At 58.6% G+C, this 17,628-nt stretch overlaps 1 protein-coding gene across 2 annotated transcripts in view; it reads right to left on the reverse strand.

Moving 5' to 3' along the window:
- The window catches only part of GALNT9 (polypeptide N-acetylgalactosaminyltransferase 9), a 121,359-nt gene that overhangs the window by 1,970 nt on the left and 101,761 nt on the right, over window positions 1-17,628 (reverse strand). For both annotated transcript variants that reach the window (XR_499572.3, XM_008005283.3), the window contains exons 7-9: window positions 4,624-4,809; window positions 2,338-2,475; window positions 414-509 (exon numbers count right to left, since the gene is read on the reverse strand). Coding sequence is in view for 1 of the 2 variants with exons in the window: in XM_008005283.3 (XP_008003474.2) it covers window positions 414-509; window positions 2,338-2,475; window positions 4,624-4,809 (420 nt within the window). In the remaining variant the exon portion in view is untranslated. The remainder of the gene's footprint in view (window positions 1-413; window positions 510-2,337; window positions 2,476-4,623; window positions 4,810-17,628) is intronic.

The raw sequence follows: 17,628 nt of genomic DNA on the forward strand, positions 1-17,628 counted from the left end.
CACTATGGCCAGTCCCTGACCACCGATTCCACGGGGCTGGGCCTGCACTGCAGGTGAGTCCCGCCCAGGTGGGGATGGTTTCGCCACACTGCCCAGGCTGGTCTCAATTCCTGGGCTTACGTGATTAAGCAGACTCTGGCTTGGCCGCCCATCATGCTGGGATGACAGGTGTGAGCCGCTGCGCCCGGCCCAGGCTGTTTTCAATGCACCACATTCTGCTGCCTTCCAGGTGGGGCAGGCTGGGAGGCCTCTTCTAGAGGGGCCCTCAGGCTGCTCCAAGCCCTGGGCTGCAGCCCTGGTGGCATCAGAACACCCCAGCAGGCTGGCCCCGTGCCTCTGCCCCAGGGTGCGGGGTCCGGGTGGCCTGGGGTGCTCCCCTTGGGAGCTCCATGGGTGGCTGCTGCTACTCCTACCTGGGAGGACATCCCGTGGCAGGGGTAGAGGATCGCCCGGTCGCCGTCCTCCGCTCCCTGGTCCAGGCAGTAGCCGCTGGCTTTGCTATTTCTCACCTGCAACCAGAAGCCCCCGAGAAAGTCCAGGGTCACCTGAGGGTGGAGCCCCACAGAGCTTCACGCAGCCAGCACCTAAGGAGGTGCTCCCGGGAGGAGGAGGGGGGGCTTGTGGAGGGCTCTGGCTGGGTGGGCTGCCTGGGAAGGGACTTGCTGGACCTCCCGGGAACGGGTGGCCGACCGAGTTTATCACTGATGGAGACATGGACGTATCTGCCATGCACAGATGGAGACGTGGCCATCAGTCTATAGGGGAGGCTTGAGGACGGCGGTGTCAGCCTTTCTCAGCAGCAGGGATGGAGGCCCTAAGCCGGGGGTGGCTTCCCTGCCTTGCCGCCTGCTCCCTGCACCCTTGCAGCTCCCACTGAGTGGGCAGAGACCGCTCGCCGGCCCTGGAGTCTGGGCTGGCCTTGGCTTGGATCCTTGGGAGACCTTCCAGCTTCCACTCCGTCTGGGAAGGAATCCTGACACCACTCTGAGAACAAGCCTGGGCCAGCCTGCTGGGGCGTGAGTTGTCATCGGGCAGCCAACCTCCAGCCACCAGAACGGGCCCATCCGAGATCAGCACAGCCTGGCCCGGCCAGCAGCACTGCCCAGGTGGCCCTGGCTTGTGAGCGAGGGTAGACGCTTATTGCTTTTCTCCACTGCGTTTCCAGGCTGCTGGGTTTGCAGCGGCAGCTAACCCCTCCATCATGGCCACCGCAAGAGGTCACACAGGTTTGAACTGGGACCGCTGAGAAAGTCCAACAGTTTGGATGTTGACTACAAATTAGAAAACGCCCAGCTGCTCTGGGTGGGCGGTGCCTGAGCTTGGCTGATGGAGGACGGAGCGGGCAGAGCAGAAGCACAGGGAGGCTGGGGGACAGGGCGGCACACCGATGCACTCTCAGCGCTGCCTGGGACACCTCTGTGCCCAAGGGACTGGAGTCAGCGCAGGGTGGACCAGGAGCTGAGGGAGGGGAGGCTCAGTGAGGACCATCCACCCCAGGGACCCTTCTCCTTGCCCCATCCAAATGCCAGCTCAGGGCTGGGACACTCGAGTCTCATGGTGGGAGGCACCCTGTCCCCTGCACAGACTGGGGAGAGGGCAGAAGAGCAGCACCTTCTTGCTGGCTTTACAGAGCGCAGTGCAGGTGGGGGCCGGCGGAGACGGGGTCTGGTGTAGCTGATGTGCCTGTATGAGTGTGGGCGTGCATATCACCCATCGTGTGCGTCTGTGTGGGCACCGCATGCATGCGTGGTGGGGTATGAACACGGCTCTGCATGCACGCGTGGTGGGGTATGAACACGGCTCTGCATATGCGGATGCAGATGTGTACACACGCACATTATTGCACCTTGATAAGTGCTTGTATATCTGTGCACACACAGGCCCCTTTGGGGTTCATGCACTTAGTGAAACATACATTTGTGTATGAAGAGCTCTGTGTCTACGAGCAAAACTGTGCAGATGTACACTCATGTCCACGTGCACTTGTACATATGTTTGCATGGATTTGCGAACATGCCTGTGAATGTGTCCCTGTGCATACGTCTAGGTGAGTGCATGCATGCCTGTGTGCACATACATGTGAGTGCATAGGTACGTCTGAATCAGGCATGTGAACACGTGTATGCATGGATGTGACTACACGTCTGCCTCTAGGCAGGTCCCTGTGAAGGAATGGGTGTGTATGGACATGCGTGTCTGCAGGTGCATGTGTTCATGTGACCCTGCACCTTGTGTGTGCATGTGGATGTGCCTGCCTCCCACTGAATGCACACGTGTGTGCGGGAGTCAGAGCGGAAGGCCTGTCGGGCTGAGCGGGGCCCTCGGGGGAGGCGCTACCTCTCCGTACGTGAGGGTGTTGTTGTAGATCCTCATCTCTGGGTACACGTTCTCCAAGTACCACTTGAAGCTGCGGCACTTCAGCCTCTGGCGCAGGGCCAGCCTCTCAGACACGTCCCCGAAGTCCACCCCTGGGTTCTGCAAGGCCAGAAGTAGGCGGGAGGGCACATGAGTGTCACTGTCCCCATGATGAGGTTGGGGGGCTCCAGCGACCGAGTCCCCTCACAGGAGCAGCCTCCCCCAGGGATTTGGGGGCTGAGGCCCCACCCAGGTGGGAACCCCAGAGGGTCCGAGGCAGCTGCTCCCGAGGGGAAGGGCCCTGCTGAAGACCAGCCCCGGCCTGGACAGATGGCCCCTGCTGCAGCCGGCTCGTCCACACCCACCTGGGCCCAGGAACCTCCTGCCTGAGAAGACGGCCCTGCTCACCTGGTGTGACCGCTGGAGGGCGGAGACCAAGGTCAGCCATGTCTACGAGACCAGCCCTGGACACCGAGGCTCGGGGGCTCCTGGCTGGCCCCGCCTGGCACGTGTTGTTATGCATGGGTGCTGGAGAATCAAGTCCACAGGACCCCCCGGGAGGGGACACCGGGGAGCTCACGCCTGGTCTCTCCTGGGCCTGGCCCGGGCGTCTCTTCCCTCTGCTAACTTTGACCTGTGTCCTCTGCCATGAGAACCCACAGCCAAGTGTGGGGTTTGTGTCTTCCTGGGATTGTGGGGCTTGAGGGGCTGTGGGACCAGCACTCTGACGGGCAGCCAGCCCTGAGGGAGCACCTGCCTCCTGCCCAGGGACCCTCCAGGCTCAGGCCTTGTGAGGAAGGCAGACGACTTGGCCTGCACGGCCTGGGCTTGAATCCTGTCACCTTCTGGTGTGTGGCCCTGGGTCAGTCCCTTACCCTCTCTGTGCCTCAGTTTCTCATTGGTAAAGTGGGGCGATCACACCAGAAACTCATTGTTGCTTTGTTATGAGGCTTTGATTAGTCAAGGGGCTCATGCCAGGGCCCTTGGACACAGGGAGGTGACAGGCATTTGCCGGCCTCACTGCCCGGGGGCCTGGAGCCCCTCACTCAGTTGCCCACACACTTGGGGACGTCGTCACACTGCACATTTTCCAAATCACTTCGTGGAAAACAAGGCTGTAGGAGCACCAGGTACCCTCTTCTCATCTCTCAGACACAAGTGCACGTGTCCACAGACTCCTGACCTGCCTGATGGAAGCTGCCGTGGGAGCTGATCTGGGATGCTGGGTTTGCACGGTGAATGGTCCAGCCTGGGGCCCCTCTAGGCCGTGTCGCCCACACGCTAGGGTGCAGTCCAGCAGGGGGTGGTGAACCAATTTAGGGGCTATAGTGGAATTTTTAAGAAGTATATTGTGAGTGAGGATGACTGGTACTGTGGACGCAAAGTGCTGTATGTGGACGGATGTAAATATACACGTGTGTGTGCACACTGGGTCATGACTTAAGATCTGGTTCTTACTGGGGTTGGTGCAAAAAACAAGGCTGTTTCTAAGATGAGTCCTCCCAGAACTCAGGGACCCAATGCCTGCAGTGGCCAGGGAAGGAAGGGGGTGGTTCCCAGAGACGATGGGGGGTGGCAGGATGGGCGGAGGGTCACGACCTCCTGTCTCAGCACCTGCCCTTCTTAGGCTTGTGGGGGCTGGGGCGCTTTGAGAAAAGCCAGAATTCAGGCTCTTTATGGGAAACTGGTCGACTACAAATTAGAAAACAAACAGCAATCCTCGACTTGAAGCAGGTCAGTCACTCACAGGCCAAAACCCAACAGGAAACAGCCAAAACATCCATCCACGAAGGAGGATCCACACAACCGGCCCGTTCACACCGTGGACGTGACTCAGCCACGGCGGGGGTGACCTGGAAAATGTGGTGCTGAGGGCGGGAAGCCACAGTGTATGAGCCGTTCACGAAACAACCAGACATTTGAGGCTGCCCAGGGCTGGGGGAGGGGAGGGGCCGCGCTGGCCGACAGGTACCGTGCAGGGTGCTAAGTGGGGCCCTGGCTGAGGCAGCGGCACCAGGTTGGGGAGAGGCCGCCCCTCTCTGGCTTCTAACCACCAGCAGTTGAGAGAAAAACGTCCACCACAACAGGTTTGGGGTGAGCTGGTCTCTTCCCAGTGTGAGGAAGGCTCCTTCGCAGGCAGACAGCTCACCCGCTCACACCTGCACACACCCGCTCACACCTGCACGGGGCCTCCCTGCGCCCAGCCCTACCATGACGTTGACCCCGACCCTGGGGCGTGGCCCCGGCTCCCGGCCGTGGGGGACTCACCGTCATGGGGATGTTCCAGGCCATGTACACGTGGGACTTGAAGTCGTCCATCCACACCTCGGCGGCGCGCAGGGCGTTGCGCTTGGCATAGTAGTCGATGTCGTTGTTGTAGGGCTTCCTGGTGCGCTCGATGTGGGCCACGCGGGAGCAGGGCAGCACCTCCATGCTGCCACCACACTGCCACACCTAAAGGGAGACGGCACTGGGTGCGAGCGGCCTTCCTGACAGAGGCGGGCAGCCCAGCCAGCCAGGGGCCTGTGAGAGGCCAAGGGGCCCGGCCCTCCATTCCCAGGGCACCTGCAGGCCTGGTGGGCCCCAGGGCTTTGCCTCCTGGGGGCTGTTTTCAGGGGACCCTGCCCACAGAGAAGGTGCAGGTCTGGGCTGTGTCTGGTGCAGGCTCCTCTTTCTCTTGTGTGTTACACGACGGCCGTGGGGGCTGAGGGGGGCAGTTATTCCACCGACCTGAACACTTAACAGGTTTTTCATCCTGTGGTTCCCACCCCCAGTGCTTGTTCTGTGCAGGGAACCCCCCGCCCCACTGCACCAACCACCTCCCCCAGCACCCGAACACACCAACAATCTGTTTACAAACAGCTGCTTGCTGTGCAGATGCCGCTCCACACATCCCCAGAACACAAGCAGCCTGGGTCTGAACAACAGCCCAGCAAATAAACGCCTGCAGCCCCGGCTTTCTGACCCCCACACAGTAGAGATGTATCTGTCACTACGTATCCTTGTGTGCTTCCGTTTCACTGAACACCGCCCTGTCCCGCCACGCTGTCCTGCCTGTGAGGGTTCGTTTTGTGTCAACGTGGCAAGGGACAGAGCGCCGGGACACTTGCTCTCCCCTTATTCTGGGTGGTGTGTGCATGGCCTCTGGTGAGAGCCGTGTTTAAATCTGTCCCCTGCAGGCCTGAGTAGGGCAGAAAGGCTGAGGAAGGGAGTGTTCACACACACTGCTCGATTCGGGCTGGGACGTGGGTCCTCTCCTGCCTTCAAGCTTGGAGCTCACGCCACTGGCTCCCCTGGGTGCCTGCCAGCCGACGGCCAGTCTCGGTATTCTCAGCCTCCATAACCGTGTGAGTCAATTCCTTAGATGAACATCCACATCTAAACCCATGTCTGCTGGTAATCTGCTTCCCTGGAGAGCCCTGAGCCAGCCCCTGTCCCATCCTATCCACCTCTATCCTGTGCTGTCCCATCCCATCCACCCCATAAAATGCTGGTGCCACCCACAGGCTGAAGTCACCATGAACAAAGGGGTCTGATCCACGTGGCCCAAGCTCCGCTGTGCTCAGGTCCTCAGCCCTGAGCCTCCCGCGCTGGACGAGTGTGCCAGGCCCCGGGCGGGCACTGTGCTTGCCTCATCTCCTGAATCCCCCCCACCACCCGAGAAAGGGTGGGCAGCCCTGGCATTGCCCGTTCCCTCCGCGGTGCTGAGAAGGTGCCGAGGGCAGGTTCGCTGTCAGGGCGCACAGGGCGGAGCCTCTGCCCAGCGGAGCTCGGATCCCTCAGTTGTGCCTGGACTCTGGTTAATCCTGGTCCAGGCTGCTCTCGTCTCCAGGCCGTTATCTTAATCATGTCTGCAAAGACCCCTTTTCCCAAAGAGGGCCACCCTCACAGGGCCCCTAGCTGCATCCTCGGGGGCCGCCCGTCAGCCCACCCCAGAGCCCCAGTCCCTCGTGTGAGGAGCAGGGGGCTCCTCCCTCCCCGCGACTCTCTGCCTTCAGGAAGCCAAGTCCCAGGCGGGAGAGAACCGGGAGTCCGCGTCGCAGATCATTTACGGCCTCTCCCACACCACCGGCCGCAGGACAGACCCAGACGCGCTCCCTCCTCGAGGAGACGATTACACGGCACGCGGCTAACGCCAGTCTCCCTGCCCCAGTCCGGCGACCCAGAGCCTCCTCGCTGCTCAGCCCGGCCTGGGACACCCCAGCCCATAGTCCCACGTCACCCACAGGGCTCCGGCTCCTTCCCCGGGACGGTGGAGTCTGTGCTGCTGCGGCCAGCTGAGGTTGGCCTCTGCATCCCGAGGGAGTGAACCGCGTTTCTGCATCGGGTTCACCTCGTGGCAGGAGGGTGCCCTGGGAGCGTCGTGGTTTCTGGGTTTCTGTCTGTTGTCTCTGCTGTGGGACAGCCTGTCTGAGAAAAGCTGGCCTGGAGCTGCTGGGAGCCCAGCCTGGGGTTTTCCAGGCCCCTGAGCCGGGGCTTCCTTTCTGCCTTCGAGACCAGCGTCGGGATTTCTGTTTGCGGCGGGAAGGGGCCTTGCTGGTGAATCCCGTATGCCGGCCTCCCACTCTGCCGATGTCTCCACCTCAACCTGAGACCACCCAGGTTTCACGAGAAGGACGGGGTGGGGCCCACAGGGGAAAGAGCTTCGGAGCCGCCCTTCACTGGAAGGGGTCAGAACAGAGGAAGCTCCACAAGGGTGAGACAGAGCCTCGTCCTCCATCATCCACCCGCCCGTCTTCAGGAGCACCTGGCACACCAGCCTCTGGGGCGGCCTCCAGCAGCTTCAGCCTCCCTGTCTACCCCCAGCACTGAGGCCACAGACTTGGTCCCCCCACCCACCACAGCATCCTGTCCTCGGGCCTCACCCCGGGGAACACGAAGCCCCCCAGGGGCTCCTGACACCTACCTTGCCCACCCCCTGGGTTTGAAGCACCGTGGCCTTCCCAGCACCCCCACGCGCACCCCTCAGGGCCTTGGCACAGGCGGTGCCCACGCTGGGCATCCTTCCCCGGTCTCTGCATGCTCTGCTGCCTCCGGCCTTCAAAGCTCCAATGCCAGAGAGATTAAAGTCACAAAACCGGCCAGGCACAGTGGCTCACACTTGTAATCCCAGCACTTCGGGAGGCCGAGGCAGGTGGATCACTTGAGGCCAAGAGTTCGAGACCAGCCTGGCCAACATGATGAAACCCCATCTCTACTAAAAATACAAAAATTAGCTGGACGTGGTGGCAGATGCCTGTAGTCTCAGCTACTCAGGAGGCTGAGGCAGGAGAATGGCATGAACCCGGGAGGCGGAGCTTGCAGTGAGCTGAGATCACACCACTGCACTCCAGCCTGGGCGACAGAGCGAGACTACGTCTCAAAAAAAAAAAAAAAAAAAAGAACCAAAACCACGGGCAGAGAGGAGCGGGTGCCAGTGCCGGTGCCGCTGAGGGAGGACTGCGGACCTGACCATGACCCAGACAGCAGCTGGGAGGAGGAGCCGAGCCCCCACACAAGGAAACGGCAAATGTGGAGATGGCAGCTGTGCAGTCACCTGACCTGAGCGCGGCACGCCGCACCCCACGAACGGGGACAGTCCCATTTGTCCATTAAAAAAACAAGCGAGGCTGGGCAGCATAGTGAGGCCCCATCTCCACAGAAACAAACAAAAGTAGCTGGGCCGGGTGTGGTGGTGTGTGCCTGCAGTCCCAGCTGCTTGGGAGGCTGAGGTGGGAGGATCGCCTGAGCCCAGGAGGTTGAGGCTGCAGTGAGCCAAGATCACACAACACTTTCCAACCTGGGTAATAGAGAGAGACGCTGTCTGAAAACATAAAAAATAAAAATAAACGTCAGATGTCGCCATCAAGCCTTCAGTGTGAGTCCTCTCTCTACGTCCTGTTTAGGGCCACCGTCCTTGCCCTGCGGCTGGGTGTCTGGACCGGAGGCTCACACCCCTCAGTATGGCGCCACTTCCTGTCCATCCCCGTCTCCGCCTGCCCCTCCCCGCGGCTCAGCTACGCAGGACAAGGTTTCTGTCGCTTCTGCTCACGGCCGCCTCCCAGTGCTCAGAGTGAGGTCCCGCGCACAGTAGGTGCTTGATAAACAGCTGCGGAATGAATGTGTCCCCTTTAGGGACTCCACAGCCACTTACGGCCACTCTGTCCCCGGGGCTTTCTGAGGCGTTGGGCAGATTCCACGCGGGAACCTGGTGAGACTGCTGGCGGTCTACAAGGCCTGCCCAAGCCGGGTCCGCGGGTTCCAGCCCCGTCGGTGTGTGCTGAGCTTGCAGGTGGCACCGAGGCCCCTTCTTGGGTGAATGCAGCCTCAGGTCTCTCGGCCCTCGGGCCCCCACCATGTCTCTAGAAGGACTGAAGCTACGGGAGAGGCTCCTGGGTGGTGGGAGTCGGCTGGCTTCCGTCATTAGCTAAGGACCCGTCACGGCTGGGGGCTGGGCAGGTTCAGTCTCCAGGCTTGGGCCGCAGACCCCTGAGCTTTTGGGGTGTGTGGACTGCCCCCAACCACACAGGCCCACAGCTTGTGCGCCCTGGCTTTTCAGCAGTGCCATTAGCCCAGGAGTGATAAAGTCGGAGAGTGAACCCCCGTGCCCTCAGCAACATCCCCTTTCCAATCCCTGCAAAACAGGGAAAGAACAGGACAGCGCCCCCCGCCCCTACCCTGCACGACTCCTCGGGCAAGCAGCACTGGTGCGCGGCGTCCCCATGCCCAGGGCAGGTCTCTTTTCTGTGTCGGAGTTAATGACCTTGTAATTGTTCACACGTTTTGAAGCCAGGGACCAATACATCATCTGACTGGCAGATCTGCCTCCTGCCACGTTCCCTGGGAGACTGATGCTTATACAGAGGGAGAATTTAAAGGCCCTACCATCGCAGCCTCAAGGGAAACAGTTTAAACCTTCTATAAATTTCAGATAAATGTTGGCAATAAATTCTCCACTCTGTGGGCCAGAGGAGACCAACACCTAAGGATCAGGCAAAATCCTCCTGCGGGAGCCAGAGGCACGCGGCCCACCTCTCAGAGGCTCTCAAGAGGCAGGAGGCCTGGGCCCTCCCCTTCTTGGCCACACTGGAGGAAGATCAGGTGAAGGAGGCCGGAGCCTGGCTGGCACTCTGCGCTGAGAGCAACTGGGGCCAAGCTGAACTCACCTTCTGGTGTCAATGTGTGCAGCTCTCCCTACTGAGAGAGGGACGCTATCACCCTAGGCCTTCGTCACGATTTGCTTGGACCAACAGAAAGGGGCAGAACCCACCCAGTGCCAAGACCAAGCTGGGCCTCGGGAGACTATGCTCACACCAATCTCTGTCTTGTAACCTGCCCACCAGCATGAGGATGAGAGACCACATGGAACAGAGAGAAGCCGCCCAACTGAGCCCATTCCTCCCCACCCCAACCAGCCAACCTCGCTCATCTGGCAGCTGACTGCTGGCATCAGCAAGGCCAGCTGAGAGCAGAGCTGCTCTGTTCCACGAAGGCCAACCCGCAGAGCTGTGGGCCAAGGAAATGGTTGTCTTAGGCTGCAACATTTCCGAGTGGATTGTTACACATCCAAGAGCTGACACATCCATGCTGCTTCGGCAGGCACAGCTGGCAAAGGCCGTCACTCCTGTGGTTTCCTTGCACGCAGCAGATAGTCAGTCAGTACTAGTTAATGCTAGTTACTAGCCATGCATCCCCACTGCCCAAGACAACCCTAGTTGATACCCCTGACTTGGGGTGATTATTAATAACACCTCCGGTAACTCTCAGGTGTCCTGGTTTGGGTGACGATGCCTGTGGTCACCCCCATGCTACCTGACCATCTGGCCCCACAGCCAGGATGGAAGTCCGAGTGTCAGAGCCATTCAAACCACAGCGACTCCATCTTGAACAGGGGCTGGGCAAGACGAGGCTGAGACCTGCTGGGCTGCATTCCCAGACGGCGAGGGCATTCTGAGTCACAGGATGAGAGAGGAGGTCGGCACAAGACGCAGGTCACAAAGACCTTGCTGATAAAACAGGTTGCAGTAGGCCAGGCGCGGTGGCTCACGCCTGTAATCCCAGCACTTTGGGAGGCCGAGGCAGGCGGATCGCGAGTCAAGAGATCGTGACCATCCTGGCCAACATGGTGAAACGCTGTCTTCACTAAAAAAATAAATAAATAAATACAAAAATTAGCCGGGCATGGTGGTGTGCACCTGTAGTCCCAGCTACTCGGGAGGCTGAGGCAGGAGAATTGCTTGAACCTGAGAGGTGGAGCTTGCAGTGAGCCGAGAACACGCCACTGCACTGCAGCCTGGGTGACAGAGCAAGACTTCATCTCAAGCAAACAGGCTGAAGGAGCCAAGACTCACCAAAACCAAGATGGCGACGAGTGACCTGTGGTCGTCCTCGCAGCACATTATACGCTCATTATAATGCATTAGCTGCTAAAACACTCCCCGCAGCGCTATGACAGTTCACAGATGCCACAGCAACACCAGGAAGTGACCCTACACGGTCTAAAAAAGGTGCAGCCCTCAGTTCCGGGAAATCCCACCCTCTTTCCCAGAAAACTCACCAATATTCCACCCCTTGTTCAGCATAGGATCAAGAAATAACCACAGAAGTTAATTAATAACCAACCAGCAGCCCCGGGGGCCACTTGGCCTGTGGAGCAGTCATTCTTCTCTTCACTTCATTTATTTACTTGTCTAATAAACTTGCTTTCACCTTATTCTGTGGACTCGCCCCGAATTCTGCCTCGTATGAGATCCAAGAGCCCTCTCTTGGGGTCTGGATGGGGACCCCTTTCTGGTGACATGAGGAAGACACGGGTGGCTGAGGGGCCGTCACTAACTGCAGAGGCCACAGATGGGAAGATGGCCGACTCCTTCACAGATGGGTGGGGCCCTGGGGCCCCTCGTCTGTAGGCCCCAGGCTCAGGCATCACAGCGAGAGGAGAGACAGGAGAGGGGCCCCTACTGCGCGCGGGCGTCAGGTCAAAAATCCCCCTGTACACTGAGGACTGACGTCATCTTTGGCAGCCCTGTGGGCCTAGCACAGGGCCTGAGGGCGAGGCCATACCATGAAGTCGGAGCTGTTATTCTGGCCGAGACAAGCAAAGCAACAGGGCTTGTAGGGTTCTCCTGGAGGCGCTGGGGACACACGGCCTCCCTCGCGAAACTGTCGTCTAGAGGGGAGGCCGGCAAGGATCAGACGTCACACTGGTTGTGTGTGGACGCAGTCGGAGGACCGACCGGGGCCGTGGGACTTGGGCAGGAGGTGCACCCTGGCTGGGGTTGGGGATGGCTTCCCGAACCCCAGCTCTGAGCAGAGATGGATGATGAGTGGGGTTAACTGGTGGTGACATGCAGGCATGCTTGAGGCCCAGGCTCAGTTCTCCTGGGCCATGGGGCAGTGCAGAGCAGGCATGGGCAGGCTGTGCTGCAGTCAGGGATGTAGGGGCTCGGAGAGCGTTCTCAGGACTCCGGCTATGAGGCATCGTCAGATCACCAGGGGCAGGGTGGGTGGGAGGCACTGTTTCTGTGAGTGAGGCCGGAGCTGTGGCTCCCAACTCCACTGAGTCACTGGGGTTGCATCCACAAACCACCAGTTCCCTGGCCCATGGGCAGCTGGAGGTGGCCGCTGATAGAATCCTGGCCGATGAGGTGTAAGCAGGGGCCTCAGAATGGGGCTCCTGGCAAAGCTGTGACTTATCCCGACTTTTTTTCTTTTCTCAGATGGAGTCTTGCTCTGTCGCCAGGCTGGAGTGCAGTGGTGTGATCTCGGCTCACTGTAACCTCTGCCGCCTGGGTTCAAGCGATTCTCCTGTCTCAGCCTCCCGAGTAGCTGGGATTACAGGTGCCCACCACCACGCCCAGCTAATTTTTGTATTTTTACTGGAGACAGGGTTTCACCATGTTGGTCATGCTAGTCTCGATCTCTTGACCTTGTGATCCACCCACCTCGGCCTCCCAAAGTGCTGGGATTACAGGTGTGAGCCATCATGCCCGGCCTATCCTGATTTTTAAAAAAGGGAACAGCCTCAGCTGGCAGAACCTTTTGCCCCTTTCTGTTCTTTTTGTTAGGGATGTGGATGTGAGGTCTGGAGGGGTGGCAGCCATCTCGAGACCATGAGGCAACAAATACGCACGCCAGAGCCTGTATAACAAGGATGGCAGTGGACTGTTAGAGCCCACACCCCCGCCGTCACCGGTGAAGCACTGGGCTCTGTGTGTTCTGAGACACAAACCTCCATCAGTGCGAGCCTGAGGAACCAAGAGGACGTCTGCTGTTCTATCCCTAACGAACAAAGCGGGCCCAGGAGGTGGCAGCAGGGTGAAGAGGAAGCCCTACAACCTTGTGCCAGGGCAGGTGGGGCCAACCTCGTCGTCTGCAGGTGAACATGAGGCCAAGGCACAGAGGCTTGGTCCACTGCCTGAGGCCACATGGCTGGTGCAGGGTGGCAGGGAGCCCTGGCCACCGGGCTAAGCCTGAAGCTGCCTCTTTGCCTGGAGCTGTGGAGCTGTCACTGAACAGGGCCACCCACCCCTGCCCCTTGGCTCCTGGGCTGACTTGGTAAACCCCTGACGGGAGCAGCAAGCAAAGGGCAGGCGTCGGGGCTGCTGGTGGCTGCTCGGAGGGGAGGCGCTCGTGGACTTGGGCCCCCTCCTCGGGAGCAGGGGAGACCCTGCCTGGCCACCGGCCCCCACAGATCTCTGGGTCTCAGTGCGTCCCGGACGAACATCTGGAAGGTGAATTCCAGGGTGGCGGTGGGCAGGGGAGACCTGACTCTCGCAGGGTGGCGGTGGGCGGGGGAGACCTGACTCCCAATCCTCGACAAGGCTGGAGCTGTCACCGGCAGGGCGGTGCGGAGCGGCGTCCTCACTGTGAAGGGGCGAGCTCTGGAAGCCTGGCGCTGTCCTCCCTGGGCCTGTGGCTGGGCGTGAACCGCTGCCCCCACCTCCGTCTCCACAGTAAACACGGCTGCACCACGCAAGAGTGCCCGGCCTTGCCCGCAGCGCCGTGAACTTTACTCAGAAGCCGTCTCTCTTGCTGTCTTCATTTTCTTCCCGCCACCGCAGTGACCAGATGATCCCTTCCTGGAGTGCCCTGTGGTTAAGCAGTCAGCCCTTCCGGCAGGAACAGGACTTCCTGCGTGGCAACAGGACTTCCTGCGCGGGAACAGGACTTCCTGCGCGGGAACAGGGACCGGTGCGCAGCCTTGCCGCGGGGTGATGTGCATCGCTCCTGGACTCCAGACTCATTTCATTTTGTGGCTCGGCTTCTACGGCGCGGTGCGTAAGAGACCCCCCTGTGGCCATCCCCACTGCTCGTGGGACCCTCTGGCTTCTCGGGCACCAAGCAACGCCCTCCCCGTGAGTACTGGTGGGTGCCAGGGGCGCTGGACACGGCTGCCACACCTTGCATCCCTCAGCCCTGCCTGACCACATGGGAAACGGGTGAAACCTGGGCCTGGAGCTTCTCCCAGCTGCCCCGGACTCTAAACCACCCCAGGTGGGAACCGGCCCTGACCAGGAACCATGCCAGCTGGGCAGGTGGACGAGCCTGGGGCCCCTCTCCAGCCAAGGCGCCCCCGGCTCTTCCGGCGAGAACACCGACCCCGCCCGCCTGCAGCCTCTCAGTGCCCCTTGTGCCCGGACCCTCCTCCCAGCCGCTGCACGGCCCATTCCCCAGAGTCCTGCTGGCCTGGCAGAATGTGCCCGTGAGGGCCCTGGCCACAGAGAGGGACGGCACCGGCCCCTTCCCTTGGTCTCCACCCCCCAGCTCCTGGAAATATGCATTTGCTATTGCTACACCACAAAATAGCATGGTTTTTGAAACATGCTATTAGAAACATTTGCTATTTTTGTAAAAACAAGAATTTTGAAAATCACACACACAGACATCTGGAAGAAACTGTTCCCAGTGGTTATCATGGGACAGAATGTTTTATTTCCTATGCGACATTTCTGTAATATCTGAATTTTCATGCTGAGAATGTACGGTTTTCTCTTTTTTTTTTTTTTGAGACGGAGTCTCGCTCTGTGGCACAATCTCAGCTCACTGCAAGCTCCGCCTCCCGGGTTCACATCATTCTCCTGCCTCAGCCTCCCGAGTAGCTGGGAATACAGGCGCCGCCACCACGCCCGGCTAACTATTTTGTATTTACTTTAGTAAAGAGAGGGTTTCACCGTGTTAGCCAGGATGGTCTCGATCTCTTGACCTCGTGATCTGCCCGCCTTGGCCTCCCAAAGTGCTGGGATTACAGGGGTGAGCCAACGCGCCCGGCCCTGAATATATGACTTTTATCCCTGAAAATAACGCAGAGACATATGCACGGTGCTCCTGACTTCACCAGGCCTCACCCACGGCAGCCTCCTGGGGCCTTGTAGATGACACGACAGTGCCCGGGTGCAGCAGGTGACAAATTTGTCGTGTGTTTCAACTGAGTTATGAGGTGAGTGCAGAAGCAGCTGTGGTCTCGCGTTGCTGGAATGTTTGCCGTTTGATATTGGAATATGTGCTCCAATAAACATTATGTTATTTACCATTTTAATGTGCATTTCTCACTTTATGTTTTTGCTAATGACTTGTTACTTGCTGTTTATTTTATGTTTATTTTAGACTATGGAAATGATGTTAAACAAAAGCAAATTTGAGTGATTTTCTTATTAGAGTTCAACATGGGTCGTAAAGCCACAGAGACAACTCACAACATCAACAACACACTTGGCCCAGGAGCTGCTGACGACGCACAGGGCAGTGGTGGCCAGGAGCTGCCAATGAACACACAGGGCAGTGGTGGCCAGGAGCTGCCAACGATGCACAGGGCAGTGGTGGCCAGGAGCTGCCAATGAACACACAGGGCAGTGGTGGCCAGGAGCTGCCAACAACACACAGGGCAGTGGTGGTTTGGGAAGTTTTGTAAAGCAGAAGTTTTGCCTTGAAGATGAGGAGCGCAGTGGCTGCTGTCAGACATTGACAATGACCAACTGAGAGCGACCATCAAAGCCGATTCTCTCACAACCACACGAGAAGCTGCCGAAGAACTCAGCGCCAGCCATTCTACAGGAGTTCGGCATTTGAAGCAAATCGGAAAGATGAAAAAGCTCAGTAACTGGGTGCCTCACGAACTGAGTGAAACTTTTAATGAACCGTTTCTTGATTGGATTGCGATGTGCAATGAGAAGTGGATTTTATACGACGACTAGTGATGACCATCTTAACGGTTGAATTGAGAGAAGCTCCAACTTGCCAAAAGCCAAACTTGCACCAAAAAAGGGCCTGGTCACTCTCTGACCGTTGCTGTCTGGGGTCACTGTCTTGCCGTCACTGTCTTGCCGTCGCTGGTGGTCACTGTCTGGTGGTCACTGTCTGGTGGTCACTGGCCATCACTCTCTGGTGGTCACTATCTGGTGGCTGCTGTCCAGTGGTCACTGTCTGGCCGTCACTGTCTGGCCGTCGCTGTCTGGTGGTCACTCTCTGGCCGTCACTGTCTGGCAGTTGCTGTCTGGCGGTCACTGGCCATCACTGTCTGGTGGTCGCTGTCCGGTGGTCACTGTCTGGCCGTCGCTGTCTGGTGGTCACTCTCTGGCCGCCACTGTCGGCCTGACCCACAGCAGCTTTCTGAATCCTGCAAAACCATTACACTTGAGAAGTGTCCTCAGCAAATCCATGAGTTGCACCGAAAACTGCAGCGCCTGCTGCCGGGCTCGGTCCACAGAAAGGACCCAATTCTCCACCACAACGCCTGGCTGCACATCACACAACCAACATTTCACAAGCTGAACGCATTGGGCTGCGAAGTTTTGCCTCATCCGCCATATTCACCTGACGTCTCGCCAACCGTCACCTCTGCAGCCTCTCGACAACTTTTTGCAGGGAAAACGCTTCCACAACCAGCAGGATGCAGAAAATGTTTCCAAGAGTTTGTCAAATCCTGAAGCACAGATATTTATGCTACAGGAATAAACTTATTTCTCACTGGCAAAAACGTGTTGACTGTGATGGTTCCTATTTTGACGAGTAAAGGTGTGTTTGCGCCTAGTTGTAATGATTTAAAATTAACAATCTGAAACCACAATTACTTTTGCACCGACCTAATACAAGAAAACGCCTCATGTCTATTCGTGTCCATTCGGTCAAACCACACGTAGCCGCCTTCCGCACTGGCCAGAAACAGCTGTGGATCTGCAGTCTCACCGGGTTCAGCCTGTGATCCACTCACCCCGTCCACCCACTCACGTCCACCTGGCCATCCTGTCCCTCATCCTCTGTCTCCACCGTGGTTTTCCCAAATATTCTCTCTGCGAAAGGCAGCAGGCCCAGAGCTTCGCAGAGCATTTCCCCCTTCCTGTCAAGGGGACCCTGGGGCAGGTCCTTCAAGACCATTTGCAGGAATCAGGAGATGGGCATGGGAAGGCTGAAGAGTGTGTCCAAGTCACCCAGCTGGCACCCGGGGCAGCCAGACTTCAAAACTTGGTCCCCAACTGCAGGCCACGTGATCACACACCACACTCCTGCCCTGCAATCCACGCCTGTGGGCTGTGGCCCGTGTGACGGTTTTACGTCGGCTCAGGAGGTGAAGGTCCCGTTATTCAGTGGATGTGAGGTGCTGCTGGAACCGTGTCTGCAGCTGTGAGTGACACTTGCGTCAGGGGGCACTCCACATAGCAGCAGGCGTGCACAATGGGCAGGCCCCGCCCAGCCAGGCCTCGAGAGCAAAGACAGGGGTGGGGGTTCCCAGAGAAGGACGCCAGCTTTCAGACAACGCAGAAACCCCACCTGGGTCTGCAGCCTTCAAACCACAACACGGAAACCCCACCTGGGTCTGCAGCCTTCAGACCGTGACACAGAAACCCCACCCAGGTCTGCAGCTTTCAGACCATAACACAGAAACGACACGGAAACTCCACCTGGGTCTGCAGCCTTCAGACTGTCACACAGAAACAACACGAAAACCCCACTTGGGTCTGCAGCCTTCAGACCGTGACACAGAAACCCCACCCAGGTCTGCAGCTTTCAGACTGTCACACAGAAACAACACGGAAACTCCACCTGGGTCTGCAGCCTTCAGACTGTCACACAGAAACAACACGGAAACTCCACCTGGGTCTGCAGCCTTCAGACTGTCACACAGAAACAACACGGAAACTCCACCTGGGTCTGCAGCCTTCAGACCACGGCACGGAAACCCCACCTGCTGCCCACCTTAAGGATCTCAGACTTGGCAGCCCCGCAATTGCGTGAGCCAATTCTTAGAATCAATCACTTTCTTTACACATTCACACAAAAATGCACCATAGATGCACA

Source organism: Chlorocebus sabaeus, chromosome 11, assembly GCF_047675955.1.
Source record: "Chlorocebus sabaeus isolate Y175 chromosome 11, mChlSab1.0.hap1, whole genome shotgun sequence".
In the NCBI taxonomy this organism is placed as follows: Eukaryota; Metazoa; Chordata; class Mammalia; order Primates; family Cercopithecidae; genus Chlorocebus; species Chlorocebus sabaeus.